Here is a 25,108-nt window from a genome sequence, read left to right as displayed (position 1 = left end):
CTTGCTGTAGTCAGTGCTGAGCAAGCAGCCATGTTAAGCTGGCAGAGCCAGAAGACACCTGCTGGAATTCCAGGCTCCCTCATTATATAAAGTACTTGAATGTACCCTTTATGCATCACAAGATATTGAACTTTAAAATAACGACAAATGGATTTACAAAAATATTTCTCCTGTCACACAGAAGTCCATACATAGTAACTAAGGTGGTCACTACAGCTGAAAGGATAATAAAAGAGCATAATGCTTTCTAAAACTCAGCATAAAAACAAACAAAACAATGTGGTGGGTGTAGATTAGGTGTGGGCAAACTTTTTGGCCCAAGGGCCCATCTGGGTATGAAAATTGTGAGCGTTCATGGCCCATCATACAAAATTGGGGGTCAGAGTGAGGGAAGAAGTGCAGGCTCTGGGGTGGGGCTGGATATGAGGGGTTGGGGGTGCAGAAAGGTGCTCTGGGCTGGGATCAAGGAGTTCGAAGGGGAATCAGGGTTGGGGCATGGGAAACAGTCAGGGGTGCAGACTCCAGACAGTGCTTACCTCACGCACTTCTTGGAAGCAGCGGCATGTTCCCTCTCCAGCTCCTATGCAGAGCCATGACCAGGCGGCTCTGGTCACTGCCCCGTCCACAGGTGCTGTCCCTGCAGCTTCCATTGGCGTTCCCAGCCAATGGAAGCTGTGGGGACAGCACCTGGGACAGAGGCAGCGTGTGGAGTCCCCTGGCTGCCCCATGTATACAAACCAGAGGGGGGACCTGCCGCTGTTTCCAGGAGCTGCATGGAGCCATGGCGTGCACACAGCGGGGCAAGCCCTGGATTCCGCTCCCCAGCAGGAGCTCGAGGGCCAGATTAAAACATCTGAAGGACCAGATGCAGCCCCCAGGCCATAGTTTGCCCACCCCTGGTGTAGATAAGATTTTATTAGCACTTCTTTGGGATGACCTGGATAATTCATAGTTTCTCCAACTTGCAAGTCATGCAGCCATTGCAAACTCATGCCAACAAAACCTTTATACCAACACACAATCTATTTTACATAAAATATTTTTCTCCCCTTAGAGGAATCTGATATGTATATTTGGCAGGTAGACATTTTAAAAATGAACACCTGGTTGCTTGAATTTCTCTTAAGGCTGAAAGTTGAACTGTTTACCAAAAAAATTAAATTACCCTTTATCACCCTATTTTTCCTGTTAAGATATAAAAGCAACTTCAATGTACGTATATTGAGACTAGCAAAATATTTTCATTTTTATACTTAAAACAATGGTATTACATACCTACTGTATTTTTCCAGTGTTATTAGTACTTAGCAAACATGAAGTGAATATTCCTCTGTGAACATCAGTTTACAAACTATACAATGTTATGCTATAACAGAGTTACTTGTATGAGCCTGAAGTGCTCATTTGTTACAGCTGTACAAAACAAGAGTACTTAATGTTTACCAACAGGCAGTTATTTATTACAGCTGAGAACTCCACATACAGTATTGCACACATTATAGATGGACTGATTAACAAAACTATATTCATACATAAGTTACTAGCATTTACATAAATGTACTTTAATAGATTGTGCGTTAGGTGCTTTAGTAAATATGACAACTCTCTTCAGAGACTGTTTCACAGAATATGAAAGTATAAACTTTCACTCACAGAACATATACACGAACCCATGAATATGCAAAAGCCCTCAAGAATTCAAAAGACAGAGTGAATACAGGGACAGCACTCTTACCAACCACCTTTTACATTCTTCTTTTTTTAAAACTTTCCAGTATAGAATAGATTTACAAATGAGAGCATTAGTCTATCATGGGGACTATTTTAGACATTAGCTCTACAATACCACACGGACTTGATTTTTTTGGCAGGACTGGAGGACTGTGGCATTAGAAATTCAAATCTACTGAGCTCGTTGTCAGTTTTTCCCTATATACTTTGTTACTGTTCTATAACTACTATATATAATAAAGCAACTATTTGTGTATGACAGCTGATAAAGGAAAACTCCAGTGTTTTTACATCAAAATTGCATACATTACAAAATAATTAAAATTCAAGTATGAATATTAATTAAGCAGTACACGTGGAAGCTTCAACCTTCTATTCTTGTGGGCTGTGCTGCCTACTGCAGGGAGGATGCCATAGAGTTATCTCCTCCTCCCTCACCCAGTTCTAGCTGCATTTCCACTCCCTCAACAGGTAACAGTCCACAGTTCTTCCTCTTAAGTACCAATAAACAGCTCTCCAGAATGAATTCACCCCGCCATAGTCAATCTCCAGGCTTTATGCCTTATTCAGTCCCATCTCCTTCCCCAACTCCAACTCCTTCCTTATTTAAAGCAAGCATTCAGGTATTCCTTGTGCTTCCACCTCTGTCTCCACCCTTTCTCCCAGCCTCTTTTTGGCAAACTTTCAGCTCAACTACTCTAGTAAAAATAGCTTCTTCCACTCTCTACTCCTCCTGCAAGGTGCACTTAAATTACTCTGGCTTTCCGGAGGGATCTTAATGAGCGAGAGGGGGATTAAACTGGTTTCTATCAAAGCAAATGGCTTCTTCCAAGCAATACATTTTGTCTTCCTTTAAATTAATGCCAGTATTGGTTTAACAAAAAAAGCTAATTTCATTGATTTTATATAGGTCAAAAGATTCTGAAGTGTTTTTTAAGCTACAATGAAATTTTCCTTTTACAAAGTTACCTTCACCCCAAACAATTGTTGAACAGAATTTAGAGTCAACCTTACCAGGGAAAGCCTAACATCTACTCAAGTCACCAATGAGGTTTGAGCTCTGAAAGAAAGTCAGTCATGAGTATGATCACAGGAAAGTGACAAAATTCCTTCCACCATCATAAAACAATTTCCTTGGGTGACCAGACAGCATAGGGGGAATACATAATGTACCGCAAAAAGTGAGGACTTAGGTTGGAAGCAGTTTAGGAATTTTGCTATTTTGGTCAACTGAGGGAAAAGACAGACAAATGGGATGTTGGAAAAGGAGGCCTGTGCACATTCTGCCTTAACATTCAAATGGATGAAGATGTTGCATTATTCTTGAACACCATACTACTGGTCTTCCTGGCTGCAGCAAGGAGATAGTGCTTGCTACAAGGAAAGGAAAACATTTACATAGGCACTAAGATAACTCAAAATGAAAGGGTGAGCATAACTTTGGAGACTTCAATTAGCTCATTCCAACATGTAACCACGGTTGGTGACATAACATAAGGATTTCCTCACTCTTAGAGCTTATTAATTTTTCTTTGAGAACAGATCACCTGTAAATCCATACTCAAGTATCAAGGGGTGAAGACACTGGAAACCTCTGTCAGATGCATACCTTCTTTTGTGTGAATGTTCTTTTTAAATGAGTAAGTTAATTTTTAAGCCTATTCATACATATACATTCCTACCATTTTCTTCTAATTAAAGCAGAATACATACAGAGTGTGTTCTTACAGAACACTTTTTGGGGGCTGGCAGGGGTGAAGGAGAGGGAAAGGACAAAAGGAGAAATGCATATCAAAACACAGAAGTGCTACTGCACTTCGCTGTTCTTCCATCTAGAGCCAAATTCACCCCAAATTACTGCATAAATACACCAGTGCTGAAATTTAACACATAGGTTACATTTCCAAATGCATTCACTTTATTTTCCTTGAAATGCAGCCACACTTTACAAAGCCTAAAAACCTGAAAGAAATGTGACAGCTTTAAAAAGTCACACTGATGAAGAAGTGTTTCATGGTGTTAAAAGCCAAGGTAATAGTCCTGAGATTTCAAATGTTAAAGCTTTCTCCACAGCCGCATGTTTCTTTGATGTTTGGATTATTGAAAACAAATTCACTGGATAGTTTGTCTTCTACATAGTCCATTTCAGTTCCTAGAAGTGTCAGTTGTGCTTTCTTTTCAATAAACACTCTGACTCCTTGAATGGGACAAAAACAAAACAACTGTTATGTAATCTGACACAGGTCTTGTGTTACAGTACAATCTGGTAGATAACTGATATAAAATGAAGCTAAAAACTGAGGTCTGTCAGTGAAATTATTGATGCATTTTCTTACTACTTTCAGGATATTCATCCTTTTCTTGCCTTTGCTAAAGAACTCAAAGTTGAGATTACTATCACTTTCTATCTGTAAATGGTTGAGTACTGATATTATGGTATATTTATTTACACTTCGTGAGGGGTCATGCCAATGTACTTATGTAACTGTGCAATAAAGTGCAGCTTTGACATTCCCACACACTGGAATAAGATGCAAATTTTTAATAGTGAGAGTAATTAACCCTTGGAAGAACTTAAAGGGCCATGCTGGATTCACCATCACTGACAATTGTTAAATCAAGATTGGATTTTTTTTATTTTTTTTAAAAAGACATATGATGTAGGAATTATTTTGGGAGAAGTTCTATAGCCTGTGTTACACAGAAGGTCAGACTAGATGATCACAGTGAACCCTTCTGACCTTGGTGTCTATGAATTATGTTCATTAATCCATTTCTCCTGGGAATACTAACATTCCAAAGATCTGCACTGCTTTCAAGCAGCTGACTTTTTAAAGAAAACCTGCCTCAAAAATATTTCCTTCTCAAATGGACTATCCTTCCCCTTGCCAAAGTTATATGGGTGAAGCTGAGTTACTAGCAATATTTAGTTCTGTACTAGTGGGAGGTGTAAGGTCCATTCAATATACTATAAAGCAAAACAATCAGGGCTAGGAATTAGTGCTTCTAAAGTCTTAATAGCCGGTTCCAATAACGTACAGAAGTTTTACAGGCTGCAGGATGTTGAACATTAAGACTGCACTTTTGATTTATAGACTATGATTCCTCATTTTAATAAGCCAATTTTGCAATCTGCAGATGAAGAAATAAAAAACAATACCAATAATGATAAACCCAAGAAGGGAATCCATTTGTTTATATAAAAGCTGTGTTTTTTGGAAGGCCCATTGTTTCATCTTAGTATATTCAGTGCCAGTGTATATCAATGTAACCCAGGGATGCAGCAACCCCAAGGGCCTGGAGCCACCAAGATTAGCCAACAGAAGTAGGCTGCGCTGACAAAGAAGTGCTTGTGACAAAGTCTTCTGGAGGATGTGCTCCACCAAGCAACCTGCACAAGAAGGATCCTGTGATACTAAAGTATTAACTTAAAGCTGCCACCCCACCACTAGATGGAAATGTAGCCTCCCAGGCCCTGGAGAACTCCAACCCATGGTAAGCCTGGACATATGGTGGGGAGGGAAAAGGTACCCTCTGTGCTACCAGCATTTAATCCAGGAAGCTTTAACAAATGGGTACTTTTACAATGGAATCTAAAGTGACAGCAACAGCAATTCCTACTAGGGCATCCGAGGAATTCTCAGTAATTTCATGCAGCTAGTAAATTCTACCGTGTCTCTACTCCATTATAGTTTGGAAGTTTAGTAATCAAGTTATTCTGCACCTGTCCTCCTCCCTTTTTACTGCTTCAAATAGATAAGAACAAATAAACACTCACCATCTTGAATTACTTCTTCATCAGAGTCGCCTTTTGTTTTCGTATAGTCTAACGTGTATGAAAGTCCATTACACCCCCTTGTACGGACTCCAACTTTCACACCTACCTGAAATATAAGAGTTTTATTCACTTTTATTTAAATGTACAGTGTGCCAGCAGAGAGCTGCAAACTCAGGGCACGAATCGACTCAATAGCTACCACTCAGTGTTTTTCCCTTGTCATCTAGGGTTAAAATTAGGAAGAATTCATTTTAGGAATGAAGGGCTAAAATGTCTTGGGTTGCTTTTTTTGGTATGGACCGACTAGAAAAGTGAGTCAGAGTTTTTAAGTTATAAAATGCATAATATATACTCAAACTGAAGCCTAACTCCCATGCACTACCCTAGTACAATTTATACCTATGATTCTACACTAGGGGTAGTAATAGTGGTGAAAATGTCAACGGAGCAGAGGCACTTCTACCATCATATTGTCAGGGTTAGCCTGAGCCCTGCCTCTACTACAACTTCCATTCTACTTTTGCTATCACATGCAGTGTTGCAATGGTAGAAAGCTACACATATAAGTTTTCCTATAGTGGACAAAGACCTACAGTGTGTAAAAATAGCAAATCTAATGTAATTCACTAGTAAAACTGTTGGCACCCTTGTAGGTGTTTGGTCTTTTAAGCAGTTTGGATGAGAAAATCTTGCTTCAAAGACAAATGGTTTTATGACTTCAAATGAGACAGTTTGTTTATATAGCACTGTCAGACCACAGCACTTTACAGACTTGAACACTCACTCACCAGAGAAAGGAAGCCAGTTCTAGGGCTTAATGGGATGCATTCCAAATTCTCTCGCCCAGCTTTCATTCACCCCACTAAAAATCACAATACAGATCTTCTGCATGCCTGTTGCAATGAGTTGCAGGCTGGTGCTTACTTCTCCTCATTGTAGGAGCAATTGAAGCAGTTTACGTAATGCTGGCAAGTTTGAGGGTGAGCCAAATACAGTTACATTTTCACAGCATAGTTATGTTGATTAGTATATTTCTATTTGACAGTATATTAAAAAGTTACAAGGACTGCAATTTTCATTAGCCATATTACCACTCAGTCTTCACAACTCAGCCCTTCCCATTTTTAAGATCTGCTCAACATTGACCCAGCAAGCCATTCTGACTCATAATTCAGTTAATATATTCTAACTACACATAGATCAGACCAAAAGAAGATCTGCATAAACAACAGTTGAAGAGTAGTTGCCAGGGACCAGAAAACACTCTGCACAGTGACACTGTCTATTCCAAACAGCCATTCGTCATAGAATCATAGAATATCAGGGTTGGAAAGAACCTCATGAGGTCATCTAGTCGAACCCCCTGCTCAAAGCAGGACCAATCTCCAACTAAATCATCCCAGCCAGGGCTTTGTAAAGCCTGACCTTAAAAACCTCTAAGGAAAGAGATTCTACCGCCTCCCTAGGTAACCCATTCCAGTGCTTCACCACTCTCCTAGTGAAAAAGTTTTTCCTAATATCCAACCTAAACCTCCCGCACTACAACTTGAGACCATTGCTTCTTGTTCTGTCATCTGGTACCACTGAGAACAGTCTAGCTCCATCCTCTTTGGAACCCCCTTTCACATAGTTGAAAGCAACTGTCAAATCCCCCCTCATTCTTCTCTTTTGCAGACTAAATCCCAGTTCCCTCAGCCTCTCCTCATAAGTCATGTGCTCCAGCCCCCTAATCATTTCTGTTGCCCTCCGCTGGACTCTTCCCAATTTTTCCACATCCTTCTTGTAATGTGGGGCCCAAAACTGGACACAGTACTCCAGATGAGGCTTCACCAATGTCGAATAGAGGGGAATGATCACGTCCCTCGATCTGCTGGCAATGCCCTTACTTATACAGCCCAAAATGCCGTTAGCCTTCTTGACAATAAGGGCACATTGTTGACTCATATCCAGCTTCTCGTACACTGTAACCCCTAGGTCCTTTTCCACAGAACTGCTTCCAAGCCAGCCATTCGGTCCCTAGTCTGTAACAGTGAATGGGATTCTTCCATCCTAAGTGCAGAACTCTGCACTTGTCCTTGTTGAACCTCATCAGGTTTCTTTTGGCCCAATCCTCTAATTTGTCTAGGTCCCTCTGTATCTTATCCCTACCCTCCAGCGGTTCTAAAACTCCTCCCAGTTTAGCGTCATCTGCAAACTTGCTGAGAGTGCAGTCCACACCATCCTCCAGATCATTAATGAAGATACTGAACAAAACCAGCCCCAGAACCGACCCTTGGGGCACTCTGCTTGAAACTGGCTGCCAACTAGACATGGAGCCACTGATGACTACCCATTGAGCCAAACGATCTAACCAGCTTTCTATCACCTTATAGTCCATTCATCCAGCCCATACTTCTTTAACTTGCCGACAAGAATACTGTGGGAGACCATATCAAAAGCTTTGTTAAAGTCAAGGAATAACACATCCACTGCTTTCCCCTCATCCACAGAACCAGTTATCTCCTCATAGAAGGCAATTAGGTTAGTCAGGCATGAATTGCCCTTGGTGAATCCATGCTGACTGTTCTTGATCACTTCCCTCTCCTTTAAGTGCTTCAGAATTGATTCCTTGAGCACCTGCTCCATGATTTTTCCAGTGACTGAGGTGAGGCTGACTGGCCTGTAGTTCCCTGGATCCTCCTTCTTCCTTTTTTTAAAGATGGGAACTACATTAGCCTTTTTCCAGTCATCCAGGACCTCCCTCAATCGCCATGAGTTTTCAAAAATAATGGCCAATTGCTCTGCAATCACACCTGCCAACTCCTTTAGCACCCTCGGATGCAGCGCATCCAGCCCCATGGACTTGTGCTTGTCCAGTTTTTCTAGATAGTGCCGAGCCACTTCTTTCTCCACAGAGGGCTGGCCAGTGCAGCACTCTGGGAGCTGACCTTGTTCGTGAAGACAGAGGCAAAAAAAGCATTGAGTACATTAGCTTTTTTCACATCCTCTGTCACTAGGTTGCCTCCTTCATTCAGTAAGGGGCCCACACTGTCCTTGACTTTCTTCTTGTTGCTAATATACCTGAAGAAATCCTTCTTGTTACTCTTAACATCTCTTGCTGCCTGCAACTCCAAGTGTGATTTGGCCTTCCTGATTTCACTCCTGCATGCCTGAGCAATATTTTTACACTCCTCCCTGGTCATTTGTCCAATCTTCCACTTCTTGTAAGCTTCTTTTTTGCGTTTAAGATCAGCAAGGATTTCACTGTTAAGCCAAGCTGGTCTCCTGCCGTATTTACTATTCTTTCTAAACATCGGGATAGTTTTTTCCTGCAACCTCAATAAGTATTCTTTAAAATACAGCCAGCTCTCCTGGACTCCTTTCCCCCTCATGTTATTCTCCCAGGGGATCCTGCCCATCAGTTCCCTGAGAGAGTACCAGACACATGAAATCTTTACTACATAATTATGAGTAAGAGAGGAAGAGAAATAATCTGTATAATTACTGTGTTGGACAGTGTTAATGGCTGCCACCAACAAGATCTGCCCCTGTATGTAGTGATAGCTGGAAACAAGCAAGTCATCACCCAAGGCAATGACCACATGGCAATGTCGATCAGAAGCTAAACCATGTGGGCTAAGAGGGTTCCTTGGGACTAGTTACAAACACAGGGATGAGGGATTTGACTGGTTGTAGTTGTGTGTGCGAAACAAAAAGCAAGAAACGTAGTCGTGAGAGTGGCCCTGGTGAGAAGATAGGAGATAGACGTTCTTTTGGGAACAGTACTTGCTGGAGCAGACTTGGATTTCTGAGTAAGGAAAACACCTTTGTGTACATTCTTGTAAATAAACAGGATCACACCAAAGAAAACTAACTAGTAGCATCAATGTCTTCTAACAGAAACAAGCTGGCAAGGCCCCAAATACTGGCTAACCCTCAGGCCAACGTTATGAGGACATAACATAGTTCACAACAAAATAACCTGCTTTGAGAATTTTAGACGTTTCATTACATTATTTGAAGATTACCTTCACATCAAGAGTTGGAGATCTCCTGCCATACTAGGAAATCATTTCCTTATTAGCATCAACAGATTAGACTAGTTTCCTTAAAGTGGTAGTATGGACACACTTTAAAATCTTGTGAAACCTTTTAAGGAATGCAAGCTGGAGTTTAATCTGTCTCAAAGATTATGACAGTTGATTTATTGTCATTATAGTCATTTCCCCCATCTCATTTGATTTTTTTATATGAAAATAAAGCTTGTTGGATAAATGCATATATTAAAAAATAAAAGAGGATCTCATGTCTAAATGGAGTCCACAGTGATTGTTTCAAGCTGCATTGTTTTACACTGATCACAAGTACCTCAGACAGCTGCTAGTGTAATAATAATAATAATAATAATAATAAAGAGTGCTCTTCATAAGGTAAGCTAAAAAATATTAGAATAGTGTACAAGAATGCCATCCATTTGTACTTACATGATCAGGTTTATCTTTAAGAAGCTGTTTTATCTTATGTACAGCTGATGGAGTCTGAAAAATAAAGAGATTTTATTAACTTTTCCCTGCCTTGAAAAATGTTAAATGTTCTGAATAATATTCAGTCTTTTACTGCTTCTACTGTCCACTGAAAATAAAAACTAAGTTTCATTCCAGCTTCACAGCTTTCAAGTTTTCAGTTCAGCCTCTCCTCCCACACATTAGAAGTGCACCTCTCGCATTGGCATCACTAGCGAGAGTATAAACCAGCCATTCAACTTGTTGTGTTTTGCGGTTACAAACTACAATTAACACCCTAAATTGCATAATTTTAGGCTCGTTTTCAGACATAGACTCAGAGCTTGTCTACACTTACCGGAAGATCGATGCATCGGCGATCGATGCATCAGTGGTTGATTTAGCGGATCTAGTGACGACCCGGGAGAGCGATCACTGGTCGCTCTCCCGTTGACTAATGTACTGCACCTGATTGAGAAAAGTAAGAGGAGTCAACGGGAGAGCATCTCCTGTCGACGTTGTGTAGTGTGGACCCCACAGTAAGTAGAGCTAAGCTACGTCAATTTGAGTTATGCTATTCACATAACTCAAATTGTGTAGCTTAGATCAACTGTTCCCTTTAGTGTAGACAAGGCCTCAGAGTTAACCTGGTTAATGCATAAGAGGATTTACTGAAAAGAGCAAAGTTTATTAATTAATTTCACCATAAGCTGAAAACATAATGTAAAGGGGATCAAATAACCCCCTGCTTCCCACCCAGACAGATTTACTATCAACAAATGTGCAATGAACATCACAGGAAGTTTGGGACTAAAATTTAGATTCTCTTTTTGAAAAATACGGACTGAAAATTGAGAAACTTCTTGAGAAGCTCGCCACAAGAGTTTGTTTTTTTTTTAAGTTTGCAACCATATACTGCAATATCGTGCTGAGTGAAATGTTAGAATAACTAAACATAGATTGCAAGACTGAGAATTTTGAAATTCTTTCAGTTTAAGATAATAAAATACATTGTCTTGTGTCATTAAACTATGATCTTTAATCTAACAATTTCTATGAGAAGCTAGCCAGACTCTGGCTCTGCAGAAATCAGTCTTATCAAGGTCTAGGTGCCACAGAACTGGCTTCAGAAACAAATAAAGCCATCAAAGAAGTCTACTTTATATCACCAGGGGAACACAGGAATTGCAATACCAGAGACCGAACACATCTAGTTCAATAGCATGTCTCCCATAGTGAAGATTGGCAGCTAATACAAATGAAAATATAAGCCTTCATAATGGTATAAATCTACCAAAAGAAAGCCGAAATTGACAAATACATTCTTCCACTTATCAATGGTGAGCAGGAAATTTCCATGGTGAATAGGGGGCAGTTTTTATAGAAGTTTAGGGTTTTTTTGTTTTTTTTAATGAACTCTTGCTTTTATAATTGTGAAGATAACCTTCTCAAGTCGAAATAACGGTACTCTGAGGCCGTTTTCCTTCTGAATCTGATAAGACCATCAACTAAGTCTCATGTCCTGATTTCAGCATACAGCCAATCTTAGCCCACAGCCCAAACAAGCAGATCGTGCACTGAGGAGTTCTGAAGTTTAAACCATTTTGTGTCTTAGTTTTGAGGGGTAAAGCCATTACATCTGTAATTTGTGATTTTTTAATCAATTCCTTCCAAGCCTGTCCCCAAAATCCTGTATGCATGTGGAGTGTTGGCAGCTATTCAGATAAGTCTTCTGGATAATTTTTCAAGGTTAGTCTATATACTGAAAGGAAACTTCTTGACCTGACCTGGAAATCAGTTTATGCCCCAGTAGTCCTTTGGCTTCATATTATATTCTTGCCAGTAACTGTCACAGATAACTAGAATTTTTTTTATTTTGTAGGTTTGGTTTTTTAAATTAGAAGAGATACATAAGGTTATGAATGCAAGATAATTAAAATAATGTTAATAATAAAATCACACCACACAAAAGGCAAGCTTCCTTCAAGACAATATCAACTTCCTCCAGAAACACTGCAACATTAACAACCTCCCTCCAAACATCATCCTTGCCACCATGAAGGTCACCTCATTACACACCAACATCCCTCATCAGAATGGCATCACTGCCTACCTCAAATACCTTCAAGAGAACTTACAACACTTGGATATCCGCCCTAAACACATTGACAAACCCACCCATTTCATCCTCACCCACAACTTCACATTTAATGCCACACACTTTGTCCAAACCATGGGAACAGAAATGGGTACTAGGATGGCTCCCCAATAAGTCAATCTCTGCATGGGCCACCTTGAGGAAGAATTTCTGGAAAAAATAATCAAGAAATCAATGATATACCTGAGATAGATTGACAATATTTTCATTGTCTGGACAGAAGACCTAAACTCCCTCAGATTTCCACCACAGCTTGAACCACCCCCACCCATCCATCAAATTCTCTGTAGAACACTCCCACATGACTCCCCACACCAGCATCAACTTCCTGTACACCAGGGGTGAAAGTAACTTAAATTTCTTACTGGTACAGTCATATCGCAACTCCTCTTCCCAGCTCCACTCCTACACACTTAACTTCATAGATCCTTTGCATAACTCTGATACAGTAGCTGCCTACTAGTTTTATTCTAGAGTATTAGTAGTAGCTTTAAAGCTATGTCTACACAGCTGATGTTAAAGTGCCACAGCTCAAGTATTGGGAGAGACCTCTCCCCATGCAGTAATAAAACCACCTCCACAAGAGGAATAGCTCCCAGGGCTGTAGCACTGTCTATGCTGCCATTTACAGCGCTGAAGCTTTTCTCATTCAGGGCTGTGAAAAACACCCCTCCTGAGAGATGAAAATTTCAATGCTGTAAAGTTGCAGTGTATACAGTGCTAGAACGTATGGAGCCAAGCTCCCAGCACTCAAAGCTATTCCCCTCACAGAGGCAGTTTTATTACATCACTGGGAGCTCTCTCTCCCAGTGCTGGAGCTGCAACTGCACAGCAGCACTTTAACGACGGCTATGTACACATACCCTTTTGTTGATGACTTTCAGCTTGTTCATTTGTTGAGGCCTGGGGGGGGGGGGGAAGGTGTCACAGACCAGAGAACAGCAGGAAGCCCCTCCAGTGGGAAAGAGGTGCGATATAAAGAAGTTTAACCCAGGGCACCAGCTGCCTTGGAACCCAGCTCGCGCGCTGCCAAGCCCCCCGCCCCCCCTGTCTCTGGCACTTCACAGCTGCCTGCAAGAGGAACTGCTGCAGAGACTCCCCCAAAGAGCCCAGACATAGGAGAAGGAAGGAGGGTCCCTGGCTCTGCTTCTCCCCGATTGCAGCCAGGTGAGCTCTCCCTCCCACAGCTGGCTAAATAATGAATGAACTCAAGGGCTGGAAGCAGAGTGCGTGCCCTGGGCACAGAGCACAAAGCCACCCCTCCATCCTGCAGGGTGCACACAACACTCGCTCCCCAAGCTGCCTCGTCCCCCAAGGACCCATGTGTGTGGATCTGCATGCTGGAGTGCAGTGGCCCTCAGGAGAACCTGCCCAAGAGCAAACCGGGTGGGTTACAATCACACTCCTGGGTCCTGCTCACATTGCGCTCCTTAGACAACCCCCCCTACCCCACACACCTGCTGCCTTTCAGCTCTCCTAATCTCCCAGGTCAACTCTGATTCCCTCTCCAACTATGCTTAGGGGTGGCCGGTTTGCTTGCAGAGAAGGATGTTTCCTGCAAACAAGTGATAAGTCAGATTTTTTGTTATTATGTTAAACCTAGCCTATTTTACCAATTGGTACTGAATGCTTCAGCCGCTTTCTTACTGGTATGCCGGACTCGCCTGTATCAGCTTACTTTCACCGCTGCTATACACCATGATTGGCTTCAACAATGGAACCCTACAAATGACATTACACAAGAAACCCACAGATCACCACATTACCTCCACAGATCCAGCAGCCACCTCAGACCTACCAGAAAAATCTGTTCTCTGCAACCAGACACTCAGATACCACAGAATATGCTTTGAAGAGAAAGTCTACGATACACTCCTTAACACACTTCAAACAAGGACACTCTACCAGAGAAGCAGATTGCACCATGGAAAAAGCCACCCAAATGCCCTGAAAAAACCCTGCTTCGATACAGAAAAAAAACAAACAAGTGCATGGATGGCACACTGCTACCACCCCACACTGGAATCCATCTGGGTTATCAAATAATTATAACCCATATTTAATGAGCACCACTTCCTGAAAGAAATCTTTTCCAACCACACTTGGCTTTCAAACAGCGCCCAGGCCTCACCAAGCTGGGCATCCGAAGCAAGCTCCCCACAGACCAGGATACACCAACTCAAAGTGGCACAAGAACTTACTACAACAACAGATGCAAAACTTGCAGACATATCACCCCTGCAGTGATGATCAATTACTCCCCCCTGCGAACACATTTCAAGATTCACAGAACTACACATGCTTATCACAATATATGGTGTGCATCCTCTAGCACAGGGGTGGGCAAACTTTTTGGCCTGAGGGCTGCATCAGGTTTCGGAAATTGTATGGAGGGCTGGTTAGGGGAAGGGGGTCGTGGCCTGCCCCTACCTCCTATCCGCCTTCCCCGGGACTCCTGCCTCATCCACCCCACCGCCCGGCCCCTGACTGCCTCCCCAGAACCCTTGCTCCTGACTGCCCTCCGCTGGTCCATCCAACCCTTCCTCTCATTCCTGATGGCCCCCCTGGGACTCCTCCCCTCATTCAACCCCCCATTCCCTCCCCCCAACTGCCCCAACCCCATCCACACCCCTGCCCACTGACCACCACCCCAAACTCCCCTGCCCTCTATTCAAGCCCCCTACTCCCTGCCCCCTTACCGCGCTGCCAGGAGCACTGGAGGCTGTGGGGGAAGGGGGGCAGCAGGGAAAGGGCTGGGAGCTAGCCTCCCTGGCCATGAGCTCAGGGATAGGGCAGGAGGGTCCCACAGGCCGGATGTGGCCCGCCTCTGCTCTAGCGCATCAAATGTCCCAACAACTTGGAAGAAACCAGTCAGACAATCACTACGCTGTCGAATGAACTTGCATAGAAAAATGATAAAAGACAAAAAATACTTCATCATCCATGGGCAAACATTTTCACTTTCAATATCTATCCACAAAGGAAATCTGCACATCTTCAAAAGGAAAGCCTGGGAACTTAAATTCATAACTCTGCTAGACATCAAAAAACATGGATTCAACACAGACATTGTTGTAATGAGCCATAAAACCAATCTGTAACACCCCCTCCCCACCTGCTTAACCTTAACTGCCCACTTCAAGTCCCTTACGCATACCAATCTAACCCTCAAATAACCACTTTAAGTGGCCTCTTGTGTTCTGCCATAAGTTTACCAATCTATCCCAACTTGTATTTAGCTCAGACAAGCAGATTTCCTTCCCCAGATCTGAAGGGCTCTGTGCAGCTCAAAAGCTTGTATGTTTCACCAACTGAAGATAATCCAATAAAAAAAAAAAATATTACTTCACCTACCTTCTCACTCTCACAGTTGAAATTTAACATGAAAAAATGTCAGGCAATTCAAGATTATGTTTTTTAAAGCACTTGTATTTCACCTCCTCTTTCTGCAAACATAATTTTTAGGACGGTTGATTAATCACAGTTAACTCATGTGATTAACTAAAAAAATTAATCATGCTAAAAAATCATCACAATTGCAGTTTTAATCGCACTGTTAAACAATAATATACCAATTGAAATTTATTAAATATTTTGGATGTTATTCTACATTTTCAAATATATTGATTTCAGTTACAACGCAGAATATAAAAGTGTACAGTGCTCACTTTGCACTGTAAAATAAAAAAAAAAAAGAGTATTTTTCAATGCACCTCAGACAATACCATAATGCCATCTCTTTATCGTGAATGTACAACTTATAAATGTAGATTTTTTTTTTGTTACATAACTGCACTCAAAAACAAAACAATGTAAAACTTTGGAGCCTACAAGTCCCACTCAGTTCTACTTCTTGTTCAGCCAGTCACTAAGGCAAACAAGTTTATTTACATTTACGGGAGATAATGCTGCCTGCTTCTTATTTATAAATGTTACCTGAAAGTGACAACAGGCGTTCGCATGACACTGTTGTAGCCGTCATTGCAAGGCATATATATTCCCCCCTATATACTGTGGGGGGGAAGGATATATAAGAACATCTAAGTAGGCCTCTGTCTCTTTCGTTTCTATCATTGGTCTTCTTACTATTGTATTTTCTAAGAAAGTAGTCCTTGTATCACAAGCCCTCTCATTCACAAGCGTGCCTGCAGGGCCGCCCAGAGGATTCAGGGAGCCTGGGACAAAGCAATTTTGGGGTCCCTTCCATAAAAAAAAAAAAAGGTTGCAATACTATAGAATACTATATTCTTGTGGAGAGCCCGGTAGGGCCTGGGGCAAATTGTCCTACTTGCCACCTCACCGCTCACCCCCCGGGCGGCCCTGTGCACCTTCTCATTTCAGTGCCCTTCTCCGAGCCTTCTTTCTGCATTTTTAGATGATCACATGCCGTAGACATGACATCAAAAGAAAAATAAGCAACTGATGGTCATAAGCAAAAATCTTACCTATTTTTATATATATCATACACATTTACATGTACATATGCAAACACATTACAGGCAGTTCAATGGGGGCCTTAGCAGAACACAGCACAAGGGAAGTACCCTTAACATAAAGTGCCAGGTAAACCAGGGGCACATGAGAGGTATATTTCTATAGGATAATCACATATTTAAAAAATCTTGACTGTACTTTGTGCAGACGGGTAGAGAGAAATAAAGGGCTGACCTGTGCTAACTTTGGTACAGTTGACTTATCACCACCATAGCTTCTTCCCAAGCCCCCCGTTAACATATTATAATACCTCAGCCACAGCATAGGTGACATCCCTGTATGGCTGAGCAGGTGGCATCATTTGCTAGAGATTCTTGAATTGTTACTGGAGATAATAATTTTGCCAAATCCAAAAATTCAAAATAGTAAGTCAGTATAGTAAAAAACACATGACTGGCTTGAAATTTGAGGTTTAAAATATAGACTTGTGTGTGTATTTCTTTACAGAGATCTTTCTGTGTGTCTTCCGGTTACGAGCCCTTACCGTGGATTTACTTGCCCTTTCAAGCTTTCCTGCATAAGCACGTGAGGTGACAGCTCCTTGAAAGGTAAGTGAAAGCCGAGAGTCCCGTGTAATCTCGTGATTCCAGGAGCAGGGGCTTTACGAAAAACATCAAATATCGCCAACCTCGCAATGAAACCTCGACAGTCGGCGACCCAAGATTCACCCCAGCGCGCTCGCCCGCCCCAGCTCTCACCTGGACCCGGCCGAGAGCGCAGGCCAGGCCCGCCGGCGAACAGTCCGGCCGGGAGGGGGGCTCCGATCATTTGTTCCTTCGGGTCAGGAGACCCCTCCGCCGCCCCCGGACTGCTGCTCAGTACAGGCCATGCGGCCGCTCCTCACCACGGCAGGGGCCGGGCAGCCATCGCCCGGAGACGCGCCCCACACCCCGCCGGGCACCGGCCCTGCTCACCGCCGCCCCGCGGCCGCACGGACCTGGCCCTGGCCCTGGCCCTGGGGCTAAGAGCCGCCGCGCGCACCGCGCGCCCCCCCGCGATACTCACCAGAGTAAGGGCGGCCCGGGTGGCCTGTATCTTCCTCTTGCTCACGGCCCGGACCGTGGCTCTGACCACCGAGGAGGCCATTCCGCCCCTCAGCCCCGTCCTCTCCCGCTGTCCATGGGCACGGGGCAGTGCGTTCTACTTTGCCTCCAGTGTCATGGCGGCCGGGCTGTGACGTCATCGCCGGGCAGGTGAAGGTGCGTGATGACGGAAGGGGGGAGCGTTTCCGGAAGCGCTGCCCGGACTGGCTTGTGCAGGACTTCAGGCGCTTCCGCCTCGAGTCGGCACAATGAAGAGGGAGCAATAACCGGAAGAGCCGAGGGTGAGTGTTGTGCTCGGGGCCGCGGCGGCGGCTCTTCTCGAGCCCCTCCCACGACCCCTCCGCGGCTGTTGGGCTCCAGGGCGCGCGCCTGACCCCCCGCCCCGCAGTGACCGCGGAGCAGCTTCCCCCCACCGCCCCGCGGCCCGGCCCGTCTCGCTGCCCCGCGGCTCCTGGCGCTGCACGGGGAACCCCGGGCCGGGTCCGGCCCCTGAGTTCCTGCCAGCCCGTCGCTCCCCGCTGCTGGCCCGGCCTCTCGACCCCAGCGGGCGGTAGTTGTGGGCGGCGGGGCCCCTCGCTGCCGGCCCGGTGAGGCGGCCTCACGGGGTCGGCAGTTCGCAGCGCGGGGCTGGCGTGTCCCCTGTCCTTGCTGGAGCCTGTCAGGTCCCGCGGGGGCGGGAGGGTGGAGAGTAAACCCAAGCGCGGGCGCACCCTGCCAGGAAGGCAGCAGCGGCTTGACAGCTCAGCCTCGTGATTCCTGCTACTGTGGAACAAATCCCTCCTGTACTTCAACGCTGAGCGTCCTCCCTGTGTGTGGTGCATTTCAAAATCTCCCCCGGGTGTTGGGTGTGTATTTGGGTTTTCTGGGACAATTATAAAACATGTTGCTAGATCACAGAATACAGACTAACACGGAGCTACTCTGAAACCTGTTACTAATATATACTTGCATAGTTGATTCTTTGTTAATCTGTGGAGTGTGTGGAAAGTTATTTTGAAGGGTGTAAAACTCTCTCTTTAGCCAGTAGCCTGGAACAATTGTGGAGCTCCATATCACTGTGTAAGTATGGATTTAGTAGCAGTACACCCATCTAAGTATTAACCTAATTTATTATGTCTTAATTTCAAGTGCAACATCTGTGTGGTTCAGACCACTTAATTTGAAAATAACCTATTCTTATTTATACAAAATTTCATAAAATATGTGCAGGAGAGAATTCAAGACTTTGTGTCAGATGTACAAAGGTATTTAGGTACCTAAAGATGCAGGTCTAGGGCCTAGTAGGATATATGAAAGCACTTCAGCAGGTTAGTTACTGAAGTCCCAATTAGGAAGTTAACTCAGGGTACATCTGCACTGTGATAAAAGACCCACAGTATGGCCACAGCTGCTCTTGCAGCTCAGCCTGCAAGGGTCTGAAATTGCAGTGTACACAAGCGGGAGGAGGGGCCTCAGAGCTCAGGTTCCAGCCTGGACATCTATACTGAAGTGTATAGCCCTGCAGCCCAAACTCTGCAAGCCTGAGTTAGCTGCCCTAGGTTCTGTGAGTGAGTTAGTTTTTTTTTTTATTGCAGTGTAGACATGACATTAGGTGCCTCACTGGATTTTTCAAAAGTGCCTGTCTGCATCTTTAGGTGTCTATATATACCTTTGTACATCTAGCCTTTTCTTCCTCTACGTGTGTGCTGCTATATCTAAACCTAATAGCTTTCAGATGGATGACATGTTTTGTTTACTCATGTCTGGGTTTAGCCCTTCAAAATGTTGTCTTAAATTTGAGTTACAACTTCCGGGGGGTGGGGGAAGGAGAAGGAGGGATGATGATGGCAGGCACAGTTCAGTTTCAAATTAACTTAGTAGTATTGCTTTGATACAGAATAAAGAAATACAGTAAAAAGAAAATGCAAATGCTTGACATTTAGTGATATAGATCTTATTTGTGGATTATCACCAAAAGCAAAGGGGAAAAAAAAACGGTGGATAGGTCAGCACAAAAAATCTTTGATTGCCAAGTTGAAAAAATTTTGTTTCAAAACGAATGTTGAAATAAAATGTCATGTCAAAAAAAAATCTTTTGTGGTTAAAACTATTTACTATATTTGCAAATCGTTTTGGTGCCTTGATAAATTCATATTTTGACAAATTTACTACTTGCAAGGGGAAAGAAATTGCCCAGCTCTAGTTTTTATAGAGTGCAAGGTATACTGAGAAAAACCATGAATTACTCATTTCTTAAACCTGTAACTTTTTTCCCCCTCTTTAATCTGTTGTTAAACATTTGATTTATTTAAAAGTACTTCCTTTTTTTTCCAGGTGCAAATTATTATATTGAACATCAACTAAAATGGGAGATGCGACAAAACCTTGCTTTGCCAAAAGAAAAAAGAGAGGGGAGCTTTAGATGAAGAGGAATTGAAGAGGAACCCTTTACAACAGGGCTACCACCCCAGGGATGATTATGGACATGGCAAAAAGATATGGGCTTTCAGAAGAAAAAGGGTACACAAGGTCACTGTGGAAACAGACTCAGAAAAGGATCACATAGTATTCTGAATAGCTCAAATTCTGTAATAACATGGATCAGAACCAAGGGGTAAGAATAAATGATACCCGAAAAGACCAGATTAAGAAACGGCTATCTGATGACCATCCTGCTTTTTTTGTTTGCTTCCTTTAATTGTAAATGTTAAGTTTCTGAGGCTGTTAAATCTCTCCTGATAGCCTCAATTTTGAGATAGGTTGCAAGATTCCATCTGATGTATGGCTTTCCTTAAAACACCTGCAGGATTTTCAGGTTGTTTCTTTGTCATTATAGTGGCCTTGTTTGTAAAGTAAGTGGAGGGAATGAAAATGCTTGTCTGACAACAAACCATTTGGCTACTATTGGGAAAACTAGAACCAACTCTTGTACCTCTATTGATTGCCTTCAGGTACTGGGCAAAAGTGAGTCTTTTTTTTAATTAAAAAAAAAACAAAACACAAATGGGTGTATATGTCTCAAACAGTTCTTTTTGTCCAATTCTTGTCTGATTAATTTCTCAAAACAGGCACCTGGATAAAAGAAGGTAGGCAGCATACAAAAGTTTTCATGGTGTTTGTTTTAGTCTAATGTCATGCTAGTAAATCTGCAGTTGTAGTTTAGGAATGCTATTGCTCTAAGTTTCTTCTTGGGAAAAAGTTACTCTTTGGTCTGAAATTTTGCATGATCTAGAGCAGTGACTCTACTGTGAGGGATGCGGGCAGTCTCAAACAGATTGCAATTGCCCTGTCCTTCATATTGCTACATTAGGTTGGTTAGATGGTGTGCTCTGCTATGAAAAAGGGGCTTCCAGTACTGAAAGCTGAAAATTGCTGGTTTAGGTTGAGTAACTTTTTTTTTTCTAACTTTACAAGAAGAATCCTTGTTTGCCTCCCTAGCTTTTTGGTATGCTTGCCTGAACTCCTTGCTTTTTGTACGACACTGCTCTGTGTCCCTGGAGTAGCCTCTTTCCGTCATGGCCCTGGAGACTTTAGCGTACGTATTTGCATTCCTTTTTTTGGAACTTAGTTCTGCAATAACAGACTCGTCTCCCCAACATGTGATGAGATCCAGTACCTCCAGTTTGGACCATGCTGGAGCTTATCTGCGAATCTGGGACTGCGTGGTCTCTTGTGATGGTGGACTCTGCATGGTCGCCTGTGATGGTGAACAGTGCCGTCGGCCACTTGTGCTGATGGTGACCAAACAGGAAATGAAATTCAAAAGTTCCCGGGGCTTTTCCTGCCCACCTGGCTAGTGTGTCGGAGTTGAGAGTGTTGTCCAGAGCGGTCACAAGGTAGCATTCTGTAATAGCTCTCAGAGGCCAATAATGTCGAATTGCATCCACAATACACCTTTAACCCAAGATTGCGATCTCATTTTAAGTGCTACTCCACTTGCCGAGGTGGAATAAAGAAACTGATTTAAAGAGCCCTTTAAATCGGAAAAAGCTGGTTTGGTCATGTGAACGGAATTTTTTTTTCGAATTAACTCAGCTAATTCCAAAATAACAGACTAGTGTAAACCAGGCCTTAAATGTCTGTATGCTAGTGCAAGTAGTATCAGGAATAAGCAGGAAGAACTCAAAATGCTAGTAAATAAACAATTATGACATAGTTGGCATCGCAGAGACTTGGGATAATACGCATGACTGGAATATTGGTATAGAAGGGTACAGTTTGCTCTGGAAGGACAGGCATGGAAAAAAAGGAAGAGGGTGTTGCCTTATATTATTGAACTGAGATTGAGGTGGAAATAAGAGACAGAGTTTAGTCTCTGGGTAAGGATAAAAGGGGTTAAAAAACAAGGGTGATGTCATAGTAGGGGTCTATTACAGACCACCAAACCAGGAAGAAGAGGTGAATGAGGCTTTTTTTTTTTTAAACAACTATCAATCATCCAAAGCACAGGTGGCGGTGGTGACTGGGGACATCAACTACTCAGACATCCATTGGGAAAATAAAACAGCAGGGCACAGATTATCCAACAAGTTCTTGGAATGTATCGGAGACAATTTTTTTATTTCGGAAGGTGGAGAAAGCTACTAGGAGAGGCTGTTCTAGATTTCATTTTGACAAATAGGGAGGAACTGGTTGAGAATTTGAAAGTGGAAGGCAGCTTCAGTGAAAGTGATCATGAAAAGATAGAGTTCCTAATTCTAAGGAATGGTAGGACGGAGAACAGCAAAATAAAGACAATAGATTTCAAGATGACAAACTCTAGGAAACTCAGGGAGTTGGTAGGTAAGATCCCATGGGAAGCAAATCTAAGCAGGAAAACAATTGAAGACAGTTGGCAGTTTTTTCAAAGACATTACTAAGGGCACAAAAGCAGACTATCCCAATGCGTAGGAAAGATAGGAAGTATGTCAAATATTCAGCAAAGGCATGGGGGTGGTGCAGTGAAAGATGATCAAAGAGAAACATGAAACATAAGAAGGCAAAGCTGTTTTCTCTATAGCTAAAGAAAACGGTATCAGGCGAGTTTAAACTGCCATCTTGATTTATACTTAGGAATATTTAGTATCAGACATTTTCAAATAGTAATGATTTAACTATGCATACAAAAGTACACACTTGTGTGCATGGACCATAATTGTGTATACAAATTGGCTAACAGAGCAAGCACGTAGCCTCTCTTCAGTGTCAGCAACACATTATGAATATTACAGTTAAAAAGTGCAATATGCTCTTCTAAATATGTTCAGTTGGATGTCTCCATGTAGAAAATCAAAGGTGTTACTAATGGAGCAGACATCACATAGATAAGCAGTTGGTGGACAAACTCCCATTGACTTCAATGAGAGTTGGCTCAGGCCCTCAGTCTTAAAGCAGAGTTTTTAATAGATAATTTCAGGGACTTGTAATTCTAATCCTATTTACAAAAAAGTAATCTGCCAAAAACCAACTGGAGAAGTGGATCATCACTGAAGGTATCCTCCACTATAAGTTTCTCTGTGAACAAAAAGACAGTAGAAAATTGAAGCATATAAACACTAAACACACCTAAATATTTAGAAACCTTCCAATCATAAATTTACTAACAAAACCCTAAATATTAGAAAGTCTGGGAATGCACAGACAATACTTCCAGCCAACCCCAACCTGTGGTATTTGTCAGTTATATTACCTCAAATAATTGTAGGCATCTAAATAGCCATTTTAACCTAAATTCTAAAGCCAATTTTTAAATAAAATTAGACACTTAAGCAACGACTGCCTCAAATTTCAGCCTCAGATAATTCAGAAAAGCATTAGCATGTGAAAATAGGAAGTTGTAAAAAACTATTTTGAAACCTGTATTATAATGCGTGTTATATTAAGTGCCTGTTAAAATTAACTATAGAGATGCTAGCACAGAGATGCAAATTTTTCCTGTTACTTTCTTTGAATTTTTAGTTTTCCTTTAAACTTGACACATCACTCTATTCAGTTGCTTTCTAGATAACACATGCTGACTGCTGTGGGTATATAGCGTACATAGCGCAGTGTAAAGGTGATGTAACCTCAAAATGTAATGCTGTATGTTTTGAGGGAGAAAGTGTAGTGTCTGTTTTATGTTTTGCATGGCAATATTTTCTTTTTACTGTGGTTTCTCCTCCACTCCCCCAGGAAAATTCAGATTTACTAACTATGCCATCCACTAGAGATTTGGTTATATAATAAACCCCATTTTGTAAAAGTGAAGCTCCTATCAGAAAAAAGGACGACTAGCATGGGATATCTCAGTAAAATAACTACTCTGCAGAACAAAAATCCCACCAATTGTGAAGTGCAGTTCTATTGCAGATTGATTAAAATTCAGTATTGTGCTCCTAAGGCTGTTTGAAAGTTTTGGGACAAGATTCTAAAAGGAGGAGGAAATCCACACAGTAATTGAGTTTGACTACAGCTGAATTGTGCGTACAAATAAGGTACCTGTACATGCAAATAGGCATATGCCCAATTGTCTCTTCTTTCTAATGTATTCTTCAACACAGTGTACTTTATTTATCTCTTACCATATGCTGCCATTAGTGTGACTCAGATCCTTTGGCTACACACTGGCAGCCAAATTAATAATTTGGAGTTTTGTTCTTTGACTCACCTTTAGATAGCTAACAAAGTGTTAAGAAATTCACCAGTCACTTACTTACATTCTAGTATTTATTGGTCTATGTTCTCCAATGGATCTGACAAGCAATAAACTATTCTTCACAGCAGAACCCTATGAATGAATTATCCACCCAGTGATGCTGAGACTAGAACTCATTTTATCAACACCTCAGCCTGTGCTCTAGTGAATGGACATGCTGCCTTTGTATGTATCTGAAAGGAGAATGTGGAATAGATGATTTTTTCAAAAGTCATCCCAAATTTGTTGCAATTGATATGTAGTGTGTTTGTTTTAGTACTCTGAATTTTTCTGTGCCTTCCTCCATGAGAAAGCTAATTAGAACCTATCCCTGCATTTCCCATGCACATACACATTCCTTTGGAGTTTATGGGGACTTTTGGATGAGCAAGGAATGTAAAATCATTCACCTGAATTGGCTATCCTGTCTGATATTATATTAGGATGGAGTAGTTTCACTTTGTTTTATATTGACTGAATATCCTGATTGCAGTTGATTTGTGTATTTTTATTTAATATATCTTCTCCTGAGTTAAATTGTTGCCTGTATCAGTATAGTCTCTTGATTACTTCAGTGGGAGCTTGACTGAGCCCTGTGAGGAACTCCCAAGTTCAACATATGGAAGGCTTGCAGGATCAGCAAAAAAAAAAAAAATACTGTCATATCCCATACATATGAGTTGTGAAGTGAACTTCATCTCCGAAGGACTGGTGGCTTTAGTAGGTTTGACATGAGCTTCAGGTTTGGGATTGTGGTTCCCAGGCTCCAGGAGGAGTCCTGCATTCATAGCT

The 25,108-nt window shown here is 42.3% G+C and overlaps 1 protein-coding gene across 1 annotated transcript; it reads right to left on the bottom strand.

Moving 5' to 3' along the window:
- Window positions 1-1,438: 1,438 nt before the first annotated feature.
- On the bottom strand, window positions 1,439-17,745 carry LOC115653200 (iron-sulfur cluster assembly 1 homolog, mitochondrial-like). The gene is made up of 4 exons (XM_030566102.1): window positions 17,648-17,745; window positions 9,973-10,026; window positions 5,510-5,615; window positions 1,439-3,928 (listed from the first exon to the last, which is right to left on the bottom strand). The coding sequence occupies exons 1-4, from the start codon at window positions 17,726-17,728 to the stop codon at window positions 3,780-3,782; spliced, it is 390 nt and encodes a 129-aa protein (XP_030421962.1). The 5' UTR covers window positions 17,729-17,745; the 3' UTR covers window positions 1,439-3,779.
- Window positions 17,746-25,108: the final 7,363 nt, after the last annotated feature.

Source organism: Gopherus evgoodei, chromosome 6 (assembly GCF_007399415.2).
Source record: "Gopherus evgoodei ecotype Sinaloan lineage chromosome 6, rGopEvg1_v1.p, whole genome shotgun sequence".
NCBI lineage: Eukaryota > Metazoa > Chordata > Testudines > Testudinidae > Gopherus > Gopherus evgoodei.
Note: the sequence above shows the minus strand (reverse complement) of the source record. Positions and strands in the feature narration are given on the sequence as shown.